The sequence below is a fragment of the Hipposideros armiger genome, unplaced genomic scaffold, assembly GCF_001890085.2.
Source record: "Hipposideros armiger isolate ML-2016 unplaced genomic scaffold, ASM189008v1 scaffold_362, whole genome shotgun sequence".
NCBI classification, from domain to species: Eukaryota; Metazoa; Chordata; class Mammalia; order Chiroptera; family Hipposideridae; genus Hipposideros; species Hipposideros armiger.
In genome coordinates, this window is record NW_017731712.1 from 1469789 (window position 1) to 1488542 (window position 18754).

At 53.8% G+C, this 18754-nt stretch overlaps 1 protein-coding gene across 3 annotated transcripts in view; it reads left to right on the forward strand.

Moving 5' to 3' along the window:
* TBCD (tubulin folding cofactor D) overlaps positions 1–18754 on the forward strand; it is a 131187-nt gene that overhangs the window by 55338 nt on the left and 57095 nt on the right. For all 3 annotated transcript variants that reach the window (XM_019661871.1, XM_019661872.1, XM_019661873.1), the window contains exon 14: positions 10995–11151. In XM_019661871.1, coding sequence (XP_019517416.1) covers positions 10995–11151 — 157 coding nt within the window. The remainder of the gene's footprint in view (positions 1–10994; positions 11152–18754) is intronic.

An 18754-nucleotide genomic window follows, 5' to 3' on the forward strand; every position in this document is an offset into this window, starting at 1 on the left:
AGTAGCTGCTCACTTTCTGCGGCCTCGTTTGCGAGGCTTGTTAACGTGGTAACTCGAAGACGGTCCCCATGGTTCGGTCTTCTTTCTCCATGTGACCTCCCAGGAGCCCCGAGGCTGGGGTGAGAGAGCAGCCGTGGTCACGTCTGTCCCTGCCCTCCTGTGGCGTCCACTAAGTGTCCGGCATGCGCCTGTTTTCGGACCCAAAGCTTGGTTGTGTTTATGTCAGGTGGGCGACAGCCGGGGTGGGGAGGGAGAGGTTTGTTCTCCAAAGCTTTAGACTGTTGGCCGCAGACATGATGTTTGGAGAAGCTGCGGCATCGCACCTGTCAGGCCCGTTCTGAGGGGCACAGAGGCGCCTCTCCGTTTCCTTCAGTTACTGGAAACCTGCGGGAAGATCGGACTGCGGCCAGCGTTAGGGCACCGCCTCCAAGAGGAATGGCTAAGCAGCTGTAAAAAGCTGCAAAGGATGTGTGTTCTTGGGGAAAGAACGAGAGAAAAATACTCAAAGCAGTGTGTGCCGGATGGCGTGTGGCCACTGTGAGCGGGCAGCTCCTCTGTGGGCTCAGGAGGGCACCCCCACCCGTACGTCCGTGCACATTCCACAGGCAGGACGCTGTCCCCTAAGAAGCAACACGCGGCCCCCGGTCCCTGGCCCTGTCTTGAGAGCAGGATGGATGAGGCTTTTGGAAGGGGCCTGGGTGAGGACCGGGACACAGGAGGGACGCCGGCTCCCCGGTGCCTGACAAGCCGCTGATTGTCAGCGACAGCACAGCCCGCGAACCATGCGGCAGCGTCAGGACCACCCCCGGGAACGGTCATCGTGTGCGCTTCCTGTCACGGATTCCGAACCGAACATGCGTGGTGAAGCTGTTCCCTGGCCATCCCTGCCTGCGAGTCCCCTCGGCCGCCTCCGTCACATGGTGGTGCAGGAGGGCGGCTGCCGCAGGCTCTCCAGGTCTGTGAAGGGTCCTCTCTCATGGCCACACCCTCCAGTGCCTGCCTCCCCTGGGGGTGGGCTGGGGGCCCCCCCCTTCACCTTGTCACCTCTGCTGGCATCGGATTGTCAGTTGTAGTATTTACTCCTTTGTGACTTGTCCCCCTCCTCCACCCATGGCTCACGTAGCTGTGTTTTTCAGCGGAGCACAGCCACACCGCGCTTCGTGACGCTCCACAGACACTGCCGTCCATCAGCGTCCAGGCACCCTCCCCACCCCGCAGAAAACACACGAAGACTCGCTGAAGCTCGGATGGTGGGGAGATGTTTTAGCACTGAAGTGGTTTTACACAAAGGCATGCACTGTTCCTTCAGACACATGCTACTGCACGCGCAGTGGCCTGCAGGACGGTGAGCGGATCTGTCCTCTTCACTGGGAACCAAAACATGTGTGTGGCTCACTCACTGTGCTGTTGGCATCATCGTCACAGCCAGGAACCTGGGCTGCCTGTAAACACAGCCAGGAAGCCCCGCCACCTGCCCTCTGCTGGCCCTGCCTCAGGCTTCAACCCGTTCGGACCCGCGATGGAGCCTCCAGCAGTGAGGAGCGGCCTCCTAGTGTCCCAGGTGACCCTTCACCGGCAGCTCAGCCTGGCCTGGGGGCCTGAACAGTGGGAAAGCGCAAAACACGTTATTAAGTTATTTACTGGCCGCCTTAATGGTCGTGAAAATCTTGTGTCTTCGTTATGGGACATTTTGGATAGCGACATGAAGAAACTAAGTCAGCTCTGTTTGTGCCTTGTCACGAGGGTCCGTGAGCGTGAGTGAGTGTGGGTCTCTTAGCGCGATGCTCGCAGGGTCCGAGTCCGGGGGAGACCTGGGGCTGTCTCTCTATGCCTCAGTTTCCTACTGTACCATGGTTGGGTGGGGTGGTGACCGCCATCAGATTTCAGATGTGGGTCACTGAGCAGCGTTTCATTGTGGTGGAGTCCTCTCATATTAAATATTAAATGTGAATTGCGGTTCGATCATCCAGCCCCATGGCAGGCATTTGTTTCTGCTGTGATAAGCCAGTTCTCAGCGGTGTAGGCTCTCGACAACTCGGGGACACGCCCCAGGAGGCCAAGATACAGCGTCCACTGGGGGCGGGGTGCTCTGAGGCCGCCTGACCGCACAGCTGCCCTCGCCACGTGGCCACCTGCTCCCCACGTCCACAGCGAGTGGCCTTGTCCCCACCCCAGCGCCTGCACCACCTCCTCGGGGATGAGCACCCGGCAGCCCATTCACGGTCAGCGTGTAGCCTTCTGCCCGCAGCCCTGGGACAGGACACACGGGGCATGGCCACCGCCCACTGCATCGACACGCGTCCGGGGAGGTTGTTGGAAGTCTGCCCTGGGACCCTCAGATCAGGCCTCTCATCCTGGTTTTCAACACTTGTGTCTTTTCAACTTTGCCACTTGTTTCATCTTCTCTCGGTGTTGCAGCTTCCCGCGTGGGCCCGCCGCCACGTCTCTGTCCGTCGTGTCGCACTCACCTTGTTTGCTGTTTAGCTTCCTGGTGCTTACGTCCTGAAGCGTGAACAGAGCTCACAGCGTCACCTGTTTGTCAGCTCCTGTGGATTTCTTCCATCCCTTAGAAATTTGTTTCCATCCTAAACGGACACATGCCTGCCTGCTGTTTCCTTTTGCTATTTTATAGTTTCATTTAAAAAACATGTTGAGATCTGCACTCCTTTGAGTTTTTCTGGCCACTTGTGTTCATTAGCGAGTCCTGAGAGTGTCGTGTGTGCCTGACACACGCTGGTGGAGCCCCTCGGCCAGCGAGATGAGAGGACCTATGACAAGCCCGTGCTGCTTGTGACGTAGCCAGTGGCAGTGTGTGGGGTGAGCTCAGGTAGGAGGTGATCCCCTAACTCCAGGCCCGTGTCCTAGAGCCTCTCGAGTGCCAGCTGGTGCCCCTGGCGCTGTCCTCGCCATGTGGCTTTGTGTCACAGCTGTGCTGCACGTCCTGCTTCTCTGTCCTCTGGTCAGAGCTTCTGTGATTTGGCCGGACCGATGGTTTATTGTGTCAGCTGCCCCCTGGCTCCCTGTCCTTGCGCCCCCCCGCCCCCCGCATCGGAATTTGTACACAGTGGGTACCTTGCCTTTCTGATGCGAGGTCCATGTTGTTCTTGAGCAGCACATCTCCTTGGGGAGTTTCGTCCCATTCTTCACAGAGATTCTAGATGTTTCTTCTTAAGCATAGAGAGTACATGTTGTTTCACTGTTACTGCGAGGAGGATGTTTTTATTACCTTTTCCACATGAACACTGCTGTCCTGTGGGCAGAGGCACTGATGGCTGTGCATGGATTTGGTGTCCTGGTGCCTCCCTGAGCTCACTGGGGACGTCACCGCCACACCTGCCCTGTCCCCCTCCCCTATTAGAGCCCCCCCCCCCAGCAATGGCCTGTGTGTTCTGCGTGTCAATAAGCTTATCAGTTCAGCAGTGTCATGTAAACGGAGGTACCTTGTATACCTCAATTTGAGACCGGCCTTTTCTGTCACCTTAAGATCCTTGAGATTCATCCAGGTTGGTGCGTGTCACTGGTTGGCTCCTGGCTGCTGCTGGGTGCTGTTCTGTGGCACCTTTTGGCCTCTGAGCGTGAACAGCATAGTTAAGAGTTTTGGCTGTTGTGAATAAAGCTGCTGTGAGCATTTGTGTACGAGTTCCTGTGTGGAAATAAGTCCTCATTTCTTTGGGACGAATGCTGAAGAGTGAAGCCACTGGGTCAGAGTAAGGCCGTTTTTTGCAGTTTGTTTTTAAGGGGACAGATTGAGACGCGTTCAGAGGGTTGAGAGGAAAATTCTTTGTTTTAGTGTTTTCAGACAAGTTATTTTGAAAGATTACCAGCTTTACCCCTGCTTTCTTGAGGAACGGTTCTGTGGGCAGTTTGGATGGTTTGGGGACAGGCATTCCTCCTTTGGCAGTTGGCAGGACAGACCCGGGCAGGCAGTGTCCTGGAGAGCTCAGAGGCAGCCCTGGTGTCCCCCAAATTCCTTATTACCTGTCACGTAGATCTAATCTGAATCTCCAGTTGCTGGGGACAGTTAGTAGATTTGTGTTATTTCACTGCCTGGTGTTCTTGTCATGTTCCCAGGGAAACCACCCAGAGGGCGAGCCCAGCTCTCTCTGTGGTTCAGGCTCCGTTAGGCTCTGGGGTGGGGTGGCGGTTAGGCCCTTGACATTGAGGGGCTCGGGCCTGGGCAGGCGGAACAGCGGCGCCTGTCCTTGGCCTCCTAGCTTATGTTTGTCATAGTGTTTCAGAAAGCCCTGCCCCAGGGGGACTGCGGGCCCTTGTCCTGAAACAGCCCCTTCCTTCCCCAGTGATCCCTGGTGTCTTGTGAGGGGTCCTTTCGCCAGTGTGGCTAATGTGATCGTGGCCATGGCGATACCCACTGGGCCAGACGGTGTGTTTCACGTGTGGTGGGATCCCACATGATCTCAGGGCGCCTGGTTGACGGAGCTCCCATCCGGCCTTGTGTTCCTGGCCCTTGGGTCGAGCCTCGGCCTTGTCGGCAGTACTGGGCGGGTGTTGTCACAGGAAGGGGTTCCGGCACAGCGCTGTGCTGTGGCGCCACCACTGTGGTCAGCGAGAGAGGCCCTGGGGGAGAGGGGAGCAGCAGACGCGCCCAGTAAGTAGCACGGGGTGATGCTGAGGCCGCTGCTTTACGCGCTGTGGCAGCTGCCGAGCCAGCACACCAGGCTGCTGGCTTACCCCCCTCACCTCCGGTACAGTGTGGGCATGGCCACAGGCTGGCCACTGCTGCCCGCAGGCCAGCTCAGGGCCTTTGGGACAGTTTTTCAGAAACGTCCTGTGGGAACTGAAAACCAAAACGTCTGTGGAATCAGTTGTTCTGTCCATCATTTCCTCTTGTCCCCCAGCAATTTCAACATTGGCTTTTTTCTGAGCAAGTTGGACTGCATTTTTGAGGAAGGTATGATGGCCATTTGTACTGGTGGCCGAAACAGAAGTTCTCTGGTGATGGGCACACCCGTTCCCGGGAGACCGGTGCTTTCCCGGGCTCAGAGTCTGGGCGGGTGGGCTTGTGGCTCTGAGTGTGGCCACACATGCAGCCCTGTCATGGTGGTGAGGCAGCTCAGTGTACCCTGGGAGATGTGGTCCCCATACATCCTGCGAGACACCATCCCAGTGCACCCTGGGAGATGTCATCCTAGTTCGTCCCAGAACATGTGGCCCATTGCATCCTGGGAGAATCACCCGGTGCAGTCTAGCAGTCCCAGTGCATTTTGGGAGGCACCATCCACGTGTAGCCTGGGAGACATGCCCAGTGCAGCAAATGCCTTAAGCGATGAATTTATTTTTTAAATTCGTATGATTTGTTACTTATCCAAAGACGTAACTTTGTGCTGGCTGTATAATGATTTTTTGCAGACAAGTTACTTGTATGCCTGCAGAGAAGGCCTGGGTTCCCCCATCCCTTGGGGTGCATACTCTGAACCCTGCAGTGGGGACGGGGCTCTCCGAGGGTTAAGTCGTTTCCCTCAGCTGCAGGCTGCTTTGTCCTTAGGCGACTGGCGTAGACCAGTGACATGCTGTCTGTTGAGAAGCTATTTAAGTGACATGGCTGGGCTCCGGGTTGCCAAAAGGAAGCCCTCTGGGGAGTCTGTGTACTTGACATGCAGTGTGTAATTGGAACCTTGAGAAAGGTTTTTGTTCAGAGCTTTTGAAGAGTTTCCTTATTTTAAACCTGTTGAATCTGGAAAGAGTTGTTTTTGAATTTTTTCTCTAATAATGACTTTTTATAAAAGTTTAGGGGGAGACTATTTCTGCTCCACATGCCACCTGCTCCCTCCCACAGCTTGGGTCGGCCAAGTGCCCTGCACGGCCTCCCAGCGTCTGTCTCTTGTTCTCTGGGTCCCTGGATGTCAGAGCTGGAAGCCCGGGGTATCCTTTTACACAGAAGAGTGTGAGACGGCCTGAGGGCTCAGGTGCAGCGAGTGCTGCTGGCCTAGGAGGAGCGGAAACAGGCCCCAACCCATCCTTTCACCCCCAGGTCACAGCTCTTACTGTCCTCTTGGGATGGGAGCCGATAGGCTCATTTTCTCATTCTCTTGTTACAGAAATCGGTCATCTAGTTTTCCCTCCTGTGCTGTTTTACTTTCTGCAAACCCAGTTCCTTGTCAGTGACCTATGAGGGGTGCGTTCCCACCTTCGCACTCTGGGGACTGCTTGCTTTCTCTCTGTCGGATCCGTCCAGCACTGTGGCCGTGGGAGGTTGCCGACGGTCACTTCTTCAACTGCACTTGAGTGTCAGCACTGATGTTTGTTGCAGGTGTTATGGAGGGGCCATCCGAGGTTCCTGAGCAGGAGGGTGACAGGATAAGGACGTTGCAGGCTGTGCCGGGGACGCGGGTGGAACGCAGGCAGGCGGGCTGTGCAGGCAGCTGTGGCAGCACAGTCACGTGGGCGGGCGGGCTTGGGCCTCTGTTCCTCTGACCCAGCACCTTCACGTTGTCAGCGGGCCGGGCGGCTACCTGAGGACTCAGCACATGGGCCCATGCGGGTGCCTGGACGAAGTCAGAAGGCACAGCTGTGTCCCCACAGCTGCGTCTCTCAGGGTGGAGCGCGGGCGCCTGCTTGCGGCTCCCAGGCCCTCACAGCTGACTATTCTCACGCCTTGACATACAGAAGTGGGCCAGGTGGACGTGTGGCTGGACCTACGAGGCTGTCCATTTTACCACAAATAAACGCCAGTCAAGCTGTGCGAAGGCCTCTGTGTGTGCCGAGGCAGTGGCCATTAGTGGGACGCCGGTCAGCAGTTTTTGTCCTTTTCCTCATAGCTGAGCGGCCTTTCTGGCTAACAGAAATGATGCTTCAGGAAACTGGGAACAGACACTGGGCTCCTGACCAGGGCTCAGGCTCTGGGGCCGAGAAGGGAGTGGCTCCCCGAGCAGCTCGATGACCTCAGGGACGAGCAGGTCAGGGGTGGGGGCCGTGCCCACATGGAGGTGGGCTTCTCCCAGGTGGCACCGAGTGTTTCTGAGTGTAAGAGATGTCTGCCTGAAGCAGACAGCGAGGTACTGACTGCTGTCATTCATAGTTGTCTGTTTAGAAATTGATTTTGTCCAGTGGACCAATAAATTGGGACTCAGCAGGCAGCATCCAGATCCCCCTCAGGCTACAGAATTGCTGACTGGTCTCTCCTAGGACTGCCTGCCCGGCTGTGTTGAGTGACGGTCTGAGGGGATGTGTGTGGCCCTGACATGAGTTTCCGCGACGCCCTTCTCCTAGAGGTGCCACAGCCCATTAGTTTTGACATCGGTTGGGCCGCGAATGGGCTGTGCTGTTAGCACCAGAACACTAGGAGAAATTCAGGTCAGCTAGGATTTTCCCGGGTAAAGCAACCGAAGACCAAGTTGAAGCATCACAGATTTGGTGTTGTTCAAGTAGCGAAAGTGACTGAAAAGTCACGCCTTCGGTGTGCCCCTGTGCCTGCTGCGGCTGTGGCAGTGCCCTCCTGCTGGACCGCAGCAGTCTGCCTCCTCGTGCGCGTGAGCCACTCACAGGGACTGATGGGCATTCCTTCAGCGGACGGAGCCGAGTGTGGTGTGCGGACCGATGGAGGCCGACCCACCCTCGTCAGCTCCCGTGGCTCTCGCTCAGCAGAGGTTTCCCGGCGCCCCTCGGGTGTCACGCCAGGTGGAGAAGGCTCTGGGGTGCTGTGCAGGTGCGAGAGGCAGCGCGTGCCTGGCTGTGGCCGAGAGACACGTGAGGCCGGTGGGGAATTAGCGTGGGGCCCTGGGGGCCTTGTGAGAGGAGGACAAGGGAGCCAGCTCGTGCAGCCTGCTGTGCTGGGAAGTGAGTCGCTGGGTGGCCTGGAGGCTGAGCACTCGTCCAGCAGTGAGGAGGTCCCGGTGGGAGGAGCTGGGGGAGGTATGATGTGTCCTCACAGTGGCGTTGCTGCCGTGGGGGACACGGAACCAGGAGGGGCGGCCCTGGGACGAACCCCGCACCCTGAGCTGCGGATGTACCAGAGGATGGCGTGGCCTCCGGCTGAGGTGGGATATCGGGGGATGTGCTCAGTGTCAGACGCTGGGGAATTTGAGGTGCCTCTGGCACATCCCAAATGGGGTACCTGCTGTTGTGGGTTGAGGAAATGAGGACTTGGCAAGAGGGTGGGCTCCGTACTGAGGTCCTTCGTGCGCAGCTGTGGGTGAGGCCAGCTCCAGGCCCTGGTGCCTTCAGTGTCCACGGTGCAGCCGCCCTGGCCATCCTGTCGTTGTCAGGCCTTTAGTGCAGGTGCCCCACAAGGAAATAGCTCCTCACTCCCGCCTGGCACGTATAATCAATAATGTGACCTTCAAGCTTTTTATTTAGGAGTACGTTTATTTTACAGAATTTTAGGTGGATTTACTTGAACATTTTATAACCTTTTAAAAATAATTTTTGTATGTGTATAAAAGAAACTGTACAGTCAAATCTCCTTTTTGTTGCCATTTATATAGAATCAAATATCCTTAGATACAAAAAGGCAGAAGAGAAATTTGTATGAATATTCAAAGTTGTACAGCTGTTTCTTATGGCGTTCGGCCTAGGACGACAGTAAGTCCTCGACTTACAAACGAGCTCCATTCCGGGAGAAGGTTCATAAGTCGGATTCATTCATAAGTCCGACAAACTGAGTCTTATACACCTTTGACACAAGTATACAATGTAAAGCATAAAAAGACTAAACACACACACACACAAATACTGTAAATAAACTAATTTTACTTTTACAGTTACCTTAAAACGGTGGTACAGTACAGTACAACTGGCATATAGGGGATTGCGTGGAGTGAGCTGACAAGAGCAGACACACGAGCTACTTCCGCAGTTTGTTCGCATCTATGAATGTTCGTAATGCGAGGTCCATTCGTATCTGTGAAAGTTTGCAACTCGAATGTTCTTAAGTCGGGACTCACTGTATTTCTGGGTCCGTTTTCCTGAAAGATCATTTATGTGATGATAGTTACAATGCAAAGAATCGATACTTTCTTTTTCCGACATTTCTCCCTGGAGTGCCTCCGCTCACTGTCTGCAGATCAGTGTTAGTGTCGCTGAAGAAAAGTGCACGGAGGGTGGGTGGGGGGCCTGGGCGGCCGGCACAGACGTGCACGCGAGGGGCGGCTGCGGTCCTGCCCACGGCTGGTTATGTGGTGCCTCTTAGGCCCCGTGTCTCTCGCCACTGGCTTTGAGCTGCATTCTTTGTTTTCCTTGTTCAGTGGTGGATCTCCTTCACTGTCTTGGGTGGGCCGACCTTCATGTGTGTGAGCCTCGCATGCTGGGCGTCTGTGGCCCAATGTGGACGCCACACATCCCCCTCGTACCCTGAAATCCCTCATCCTGTCAGCGCCGTGTGGCTGGGGTGTGACGCTGGCCTTGTGCTCCAGTGGAAGGACTCTCTTGGCTGACCGTCCCGAGGGGGTGTGGGCCGTGTCCTCCCTGCCACTGCCTGTCACGCGGCCTCACGCTCAGAGGTCGATCCGCAGAGGCAGGCGGCCCCAAGGCAGTAGCGCCTGGGCACACAGTCACCCCATCTCTCGAGAGCAGGCGTTCACGCTTCTCGCCCCCCACGCTTCTCTAAGTGTCAGAACGAGCCGCCCGGTGCTTCATGGCGGCTTCGTTCTGTGGTGGGTCCACAGCGGGGACTTCTGAAAGTTCTAATCAGTGTGACTGCTTAAAAAATTAGAGTTCTAGCTTTGAATTTCAAATTAAAATTTTTATAAAGCTTTTTTCCTATTATTATTATTATTATTATTATTTTAAGCTGAGCCATCCTGCCACCTGTTGGCAGCTCAGCGGCAACTCAGCTCGGGTCGGGAATCGAACCGCTGTTGCTCAGAGCTCAAGCTCTTGAGTGAGCTCTTAACCAACTGAGCCACTCGGCCGGCCCCTATTATTATTTTAAGAAGCTTTAAATATTCTTTGGTTCATTTATAAAATCAATTAAATTCTCTTATACTTTTAAAACAATATGTGTAAATGTAATATAGTATATTTTTAAGTAATTTACATGTCTGTAGTTACCAGATCTTCCCAAGTACTTGAAATAGACAAATCTGATAAATTTAACATAAAACGGTAAGATTTTAGCTTTTTTAAACATTCTAGTACTCTCACCATGTCTTAAAATTCTCTTTGTATCAGAAATCACTTATGTAATATTAAATTACTCAGACATTTTCAAGTGGAACCAGGATAATCTGTTATGTATTTCAAATTATTGTAAATATTCAATATTTTAGATAATTAAACATACAGAGGGTGCGCCCAAAAATGTGTACACATTTTAAGAAAGGAAGAAACTGTATTAAAATTGTCATAATATATTCCGATAACAAAAGATAATACAAGTCACGTGTATACATTTTTTTGGCACCCCCCGTATATGGGTTACTCCTGAAGTTAGCACAGAAGCCCTAAAGTAACCATGGGCTTGATTTACTTCACCACTTTTGTTCTCAGTTCTGAGCTCCCCAAGGGGACCGGCGCCCTCCGAGCAGAGCTGAGACAGCTGTGTGATTGGAGTTCTCTCGCCCAGTCACTCATCAGGTACCTGCTCTGGGCCTGAATTGGAAGCCATTCCATCTTTTACGGTCCCCTTGCCAACAAGACTTTAGGGGCTGATGTCCCCGGCGACGTTGCTGGTTCCCGTAGCCCCTTCCTCGCTGCCTGGCGGGGTCTGTGCGCCAGCGTCTCAGGCTCAGCAGCAACCCTCCGGTGGCCCTGATGACATTTGCTTGCCGATTTGTAGGGACTTTGATTTCTTGGTGTAAGCTTTGGGCCACTTTAGAAAGCATTTGCCCATGATCGGAGCTGGGGTACTTGTGTTTCCCTTCAGATGTGTCGTTTCTGACAAGGCCCTCACTTTTCTGGAAGGACCGGGCTGGACGCAGGACGGGCAGCCCGCCATGTGGTGCTGAGGTGCGGAGCACCGTGTCGCGGCCGCAGACCTGTTTTTCAGAAGCACAGCTGACACCATGGCCCGTCCTCACGATCTGTCCTCCTTTACCTAGTTGTGGCCGTGATCCTGAAGGCACTGACCTATGAGGAGAAACGGGGCGCCTGCAGCGTGGGCGCCAACGTCAGAGACGCCGCCTGCTATGTGTGCTGGGCCTTCGCACGCGCCTACGAGCCGCAGGAGCTGCAGCCCTTTGTGTCCGAGATTTCCAGGTAAAGCCGCCGGTGTCCTGGCCGTGCTGCATCCGCCCTGTAGTCCCTTGTCCCTCATCCCTGGATCGCGCCCTCCTGAGTGCGTGTGAGGGGCGGGCTGCATGGCGCCTTCCCATGGTGGTGTGAGACCCAGGTGCTCGGGCGCTACTGAGACCATTTGAAAGGGTGCCGGTGAAAACGCAGCAGCTCGGGTTCAGAGCTCCTTTTCGTGGGGAAGCAGCTGAGACCAGTGTTTAGGGGGAATGTTCTAGAGGCTGTAGCGGGCCTGTAGGGCCCAGATCCTTAGACAGTTGCGTCCTGGGTGGTGTGGGGTCACAGGCAGGGAGGACATGAGGTCCTCAGGGGTTGTGCCCTCTGCAGCTTGTGTTTTACCGAAAGACACATGTTGGAAACAGCTGCCGGGCCTCCGCCTTGACCGAGAGTGCGAAGGGCAGCCTGTGGGCAGCCGCTTCTGCGGGCTGGGTTTCGTCCGGCCTTAACTTTATGTTTTATGTGCCAGCTCTCAAATATTTACTGGCGACTTCATAACACCTTTGACACTTCAGCATAGCTTGGTGAGCAGGAAAAAGATGTTTGCTCTGGTGTCCTGGTGAAGGAAAGCCCGCTTATGGCCCCACGCTGTGTCAACTGCCAGAGGCCGAGCCCCTGAGCGCACAGCAAGGCGCCTTGCCCTGGGGTTTTCTGTGTGTGCCCACCTGAGCCCCCCGAAGGTGTCAGGGTGCCTGTGCCGTCGGCCCCACTTTTAAGATCTGGTATTTTTTTTTGTTGGGAGAAATGCAAAACACGTGTGTTCTCAGTAGAGTGAATTTTTAAGTTAATTGTTGTATTCTGATTTGTGACTCTGTTTTTGGACAGAAATAAGTTCCTTTGACTTGAAGGTTGGTGTGTATTTCTTATTGTTTATCAAGTAGCCAGAGCAGGGAGCTGAACACGGCGCAGCCTCTGCGTCAATGGGTGCCATCCACTAACCTGACGACTTTCATTAGGAACCGTCCCACACGCTGTGGGAGGTGTCGCCTGACATCTGCATGGCCCCTAAAGACGGTGCAAGACCCGAGACCCGCAGGGGCCTGGCTCCGCCCCCTCTGGCCAGGGTGTGCCCTCGAGCGCCAGTAGCTGCAGGCATGTGAGCCGGGGTGGGATCCGTGACCCCTGCCGCTCCCCCGTGGTCTCGGAGGTCCGGGGGCTGTAGCACCTTCTCTTCTCACTGCAGCTCCATCTCACCATTTCTAGGGCTGGGCAGGGACCTCAGGCCTCCTCACTGCCCAGGAAGCGCCTCTGGCCTCTGTCCCTCAATCTTGACTTCTATCAAAGCACAGCCTACAGAACAGCCTGAGGATTCTGATAAAGTTCAAGGAACTAAAGTGCTTCCAGGAATTCATACAGATGTCTGGTGCTCCTAGTCCCGTCCGTCCACCTTTGGCTTTGGGGGAGGGCAGAGTGAGAAGGCAGTGATCTTGTGCAGATGTAGCCCTGGATAACGGCTGGCACACGGCCAGGAGGGGCTGGGCTGCCTGTGTCCGTGTCCCTCACTCTCCCAAGTCAGCAGCTTGGGGAGGACCAGGCACCGGGGGCCTGCCTGAGGCCGCGCCCCACTGTCCCCTGCTCTGTGGGCTATCTGGTGTGGCTGCAGGCATGGCCGTCCTGCTGCTTTCTTGTCCTGCTCCTCAGCTGTGTGGAAGCTGTTCCTGGAACTAGAAAATGAAAGCCAAACAAGTGTTTTCTTACTGCTTGCTTCAGTGCCGCAGGACAGCGAGACACCTCTAGGCTGCCCTGTCTCCCTCTGTGAGCAGGGTTGTGGGTGGGGGTCATGTGGCTGTGCCCACCGCACGGAGATGAAGCGAGATACCATGCAGGACGCTTGCCCCAGTCGGGCAGCGGGCAGGGGCGGAGTCGACACGGGCCCAGCTGTGCGTGTCAGCACCAGCTGTCTCTCCTGGCGTGGCCATTCCCACTTCTAAGTGAATGGAGTCCGAAGCGCTTCCTCTTCAGTTGAATGTTTGTCAGAGCTGTAACCTCCGCGGGGCCCTACGTGGGCCTCTTTTGTCCGAGGAGCCTCTGGAGAAGAGAAGCAGGCATGGCTGAGGGGCGCTTGGCCAAGGGATCTGGAGCGGAGCAAGGCTTTACTCGTGGGCAGGAGGGTGCGTGGCCCCCATTCACTCTGTCCCCATGTTGGGCGAAAGCTGCTTCTCACGTCGTGAGTACGAAGGCCAGAGTCATGAGGCCCCGTCGCCGACTCGGAGAGAAGCAATGCAGGTGGAAGGCCCCAACCCCTAAGTCTACACGGCACCTGTGGGACAGAGAAGGACCCCCAGACAGGGCACTGGGCTTTGGGAAGGGAGGCTCTTCCTGCCACAGCAACCACCTTCTGCCTCTGCAGCTCGGGAACTTACTGTCGTCACAATGCTGGTCTCTGCAGCAATTTTATGAAGTGAAACACCGGTCTGAGAGGACTGGGGGTGCTGAGCCCGGCCTTAGTGTGGCTTGGGCATCAGAGGCCACCACCACTCAGTTCTGTGGGTTTCGGGCGTGGGCGGGCCGGTCACCCGTCGTGGCCCCAGGTGCATGCCCGGTCCAGTCCTGCACGGGGACCGACGAGCCACACAGGGACACATGGTGTGCGTGGGCGTGAAGTGGAATTGAGCTTTCACAGAGGCTAAAGGGTACTGGCCCGTCTTCCTCCAGGTCACCCCTCCATGGGGGCCACTGGACAGAGCGAGGGGTCCTGGCCACGTGCTGAGCTTTCTGGGCCACGGCTCTGGCAAGATGGGTTTTGAAGGGCCCGGCGATGGCTCTGGATGGGCTACGTGGGTGGCCAGGCCATGTCAGAATGAAAGTGACCCCAGACCTGCTTGCAGCTGAGGGCAGAGCCAAGCCCGTCCTGTGGGGGTTCCCGCGGATCCCGCAGGGGACCCCCGCCCGTTTGTCGGGATTGTGATGGGAGGGTGTAGAGCTGGGTGCCTATTCAGAACAATCGCCGTCCTGAGCTGGGAGTCACTGTAAGAGCCGCACTCAACAAGGGGCCCGAGGGCGTTCACTGTGGTGGTGCCAGCGTCCCCACAGAAACGCACGTGGCTGCACTGGGGCCCTTTGATCTCAGGGGCGGGCTTGCCCAGGGATGGCTGACAACGAGCTGACACAGCGAGCCTCATACAGAAACCTCTGCTGGGGGCAGGGAGGGGTCTTTCAAATTGAATTTCTCCTAATTAATACAGGAGTTAGCGGCCTCTGGCAGTTTCTGCCTGAAAAGGCCCCTCTCGTCCCCTTTGCCTGTGCCCATCCTGGGATGGGACCAGCTAGTGCCCTTTGGAGCCGCACCCGGTAGGGTTTCAGTCCAGTTTGGCAGGTTCCGGGGAACCTGTGCTCCAGCTCTTCCCGGTCCATCTGGACTGCAGGCATCTGGGGGGCGGGGCGGGTTAGGGTGAGTCATGTGCCAGGTGAGCCTCCGGCCCAGGAGTATCGGTTGGGTGTGTCCTTCAAGATGTGCCTCCTCTGCTTTGTAATAAGTGACCACATTCTAATTGTCAGCTTTTAAGCCCATTAATCCGGCACATGATAAGATCTTGATATCTTTACACTTTCATAAACTCTTCAGTGGATCCTGCAAGTTTTCACAGTTGAGATCAAAATGCATTTCTGTCAGTGAGACAGAAACGTCTGGTGAGAAGCACCGGGCGGCAGTGAGGAGGAGGCAGGGCTGGCTTTGCCAGGCGCCCACACGGAGCGAGAGGTCAGGCGGGGCCTCCACTGCATGGGTGCCGGCAGGCTCAGCTGCCCACTTTCCCTGCGGGAACTGGGAGGGCTGTGTGAGTGTGCACTGACCCTCTTTTTATAAATATCAAAGAGGAAGTTTTTAGGCAAATTCAATCGGGTTGTGGAAACCTGTATTTCCTAAGCATTCTCCACAGATTAAGACGTGGAATAGATTTTTGTGGAAAAGCGAACAGGGCTTCCCGAAAAGCCCAATGGATGTCAGGAGCAGGGAGACAGGCGAAGTTAACATGGTCCAGAGCGGCCAGCATCGTCTGGAACCTTCTCACCAGCAACAGAAAGCGAATTTGCAAGAAGGAAAAGGAAAATGAGCCCACACTGGTTGTCACCTTCCAGCAATTTCCTCACCTGAAACTCTGTGGTAAGCTCAGCGGCTGTTGACATCAGCGCGGCCCCTCCCCTGCCAGGGGCGCAGCCAGGCAGCCGGGATTGGCTCCCAGATGTCTTCCTCGAGGGCACCATTGCCCGGAAAAACCAGGAAACACAAGTGTGGCTCAAAGCTACGTCTTGTTCTTCCCAGGGAAGATAACTCCTGTGTTTTTCAAGTTCAGAGGCGGTTACTGACCAGAGTGGCCCCCACTGTCCACCTGGTTCGCTCCCATTCAGCTTCCGTTTTAGCTCAGCTGAGACTAAAAAGAGCATTAAAAAGCCTGCGTTACGCAGTGCTGGCTGCGAGCCTCGATTCCCGATTCCCACCCAGAGGTGGGGTGGGCCTGGCGTTTTACTTGGAAAACAGTGATTTGCAACTTTCAAACAATGTGGACGGATCATAAGTTGTTCGTTCGATATTTGAAAATGTTTTTATTTTGAAACGATAGGGTTCTTGTTACTTAAGGTAAAACCAGAGTATTTTGCTCTTTATTGCTCTGAAATATTATATAAACTAACACACCGGCTATGGGGTGAAACCTACTGCTCCTTGTACAACCTGCCGGTAAAGCCAGGTGCCCGGGGCTGGGGCAGGTCGAGGCTCGCCGCTCCCCCTGACTCGGACCAGAAAGAAAGTCCCTTTCTGTTTGACACAGACCGTGTTGGGAAATCCTGAAGTATCGCCTGAACTCAGGCAGCAAAGCCACCGCAGCACGTCCGGGCCCTGCACACGCATGTGCTGCTGCGTGTGGTGTGGCTCCCCACGTCCCGTGCTGTGTGACGCACACTGGGCTCCCCGAGTTAGGAAAGCTGTAGAGGCACGCGTGGGGCAGGGGCCCTGGGAGCGTTCCATTGTATTGAAGAGATTACCGTGCTGTTTTTATTGGAAACATGCTAGTATTTCTAGATGAGCCAGTTTTTCTTGAGGTCAGTTTTCTAAGTTTCGTGCAAATCAAAAATGTTAAAAACCTGTTACATTCGCAGGTGTACACACAGTGGATTTGTTAACATAAGGGTCGATAGTTGGTTAAAAGCTGTGTGTTAAAGTGGTGTTGTTATATTTGTCCTACTACGATCTGTGTAAAATATGAGTAAAGCAGTACCATATTTCCCCATGTAAAAGACGCTCCCATATATAAGACACACCTTAACTTTGGGGCCCAAAATTTGAAAAAAAGTGTATTATATAAAGTTATTGAACTCAAGTTTTATTCATCATAAAATTCATACAACTCCTCATCACTGTCAAAACTCCCAGCCATTAGCTTGTCCTCATTTGTGTCTGATGACGAATCCCTGTCTTTATATATTGCCTCTCATGGCCTTCTTCTGCCGTGGCGTTTTCAGTAGGGTTTCTTCTTCCCGTAGCCAGTCTCGGATTGTTTTCTCAGTTGGAGGAGGAACAAACTTACGTTCAGCAGCACGATTTCCATTCACTTTTGCAAACTGGATCACTTTTAACTTGAATTCAGCACTGTACAAAAATCTTTTCTGAGCCATTTCTGGTCAGAACATGGCAAAATATAACCTACTGTAATATACCGATAACAACTGAGAAACAATGAGCGCAAAGACAACAAGCGCAAAAAAGCGGGAATGCAAGTAAAAACATTTTCAATGAGCGCAAAAACAAGAGCGAAAAAAGTGGGAAATGCAAATAAAAAGAAATCTACAACCACTGTATAAGACATACCCAGTTTTTAGACCCCAAAATTTTTGAAAAGGGGTGCGTCTTATACATGGGGAAATACAGTGAATATTTTAAACCATTTCTATGTGAATGTGAAACCTGTCAGATTAAAGTAGGTGTGGCCACGCGGGGCCCAGTGGCCCCTCAAGATGTGTGGGCGACCTGCCCCCTGTGGCCCGACTGCTCATGCGCCCACACGGTGCGTCTGGTCGGTGTGGGACGCACACATTTCCTCCAGGATCACTGCTCTGGGCCGGTCCACGCAGGTGGCACCAGGACGCAGGGGCAGGCCGCGTACACCCCGTGGGGGCCGCGTGGGGCGTGAGAAAGAGGGAAGGGGATGGGCTGAGCCCCTTACCGGCGGCCAAATGAGGCCGAGGGACCCTCAGCATGGCCTTTCATTAATGTTTTGGTTCAGTTGCCACATAAACCGAGAGGCCTTTCTGTTGCCAAGTGTCCCCGCCCCGCAGAGCAGGCGGCTTCTCTGAGCCAGGTGGGGGTGGCCCAGGATAAAGTCGCGACTCTTCTTGGTGGCCCTGGCGGCACCGAGACAAGCTTGGTTGAGATTGGACTCAAGCTGTCCTGGGCAGGCCGGAGGGGCCCCGGGCGGCCTGGTCACGGCTGTCGGAATGGACAGTAACCTGCCAGGGCTGTGGCGGCTCCTGCGGTGGCTGGTGCTTTCACCTTTCTTCTCTGTATTGGTTCTGTTCTCTCTTCATTGATCGGTGTTCAGTAATTTAAAAATTATAATTTAAAACAAATAGATTGACAGGAAATTTCAAAAGAGTGTAAAATGTGAACTTCGTGTATTGGTTACACCTACAGTCAATAAAGATACACATTTTTCTGTGTCAGGTGTTAAAGGAAAGCAGAAATGCTTGGTTAATATCTTTTCCTAGAATACATACGATCTTATGGAAAAAAACTCTTGTTGATACGTAAATGTAGCACTTAAATTTCCATTTATTCTGAGAACATTTTTAGATTAAAATACAAATACGTTTCTCTTAAAAACAGTAGTTGTATAATTTTTAGTTACTGAAAAATCACATTAATATGTGTTGCTCACTTTACTGATTTCTGAAATTTCCTTAATAGCCATTATGGTGCTGAAATAGAATAAACTGATCTTAAAATGTTCCTGCTACAGGAAGATGAATTTTCTTTAGCTTTAAGTGCAGTATTTTTAAAAATCTCATTTTGGCTACAGTTTGGAATAAAGCGTTTAGGGAGGAAATGGGAGTAACCGTCTGTTAAGAGAATTTTGCTGAAAATTACTTTCAGCTTCAACGAGTAGAAGGAGTGATCCAGAGAGGGCCCCAGATTCTAACACTGGGCCTTTTAAAATCTTCACATATTTAGTTTTTTCAAAGTCTTTTAAGCTTGAACTAACTTTAGACTTAAAGAAGAATTACAAAAACAATAGGAAAAGTTCTCATAAACCTTTCCCCCTCGCCCCCTAACGTTGATATCTCACATGGCAAAACCAGGGAGTGGGTTTTGTCACCATTACCCAAACTGCGGCCAGCGTTTGGTGACGTGCTGCTCGGTGTCACATGTGGGGCACATCCCAAATGACCGTGGGCGATGCTGGCCGGACCCCGTGTTGTTTCTTTTATAAGCAGTCAGTGTCTTAGGGATCCTTCGAGACGGCACAGTGGCCTGTGCTCCTCAGACTTCAGCCACTAGTTTCCACGCCCGTTGTGGGGGCCGGCCAATAGCAGACCCTGCGGTGCTTCTCTCCACCTTTTTTTTTTTTTTTTAAGATTTTAT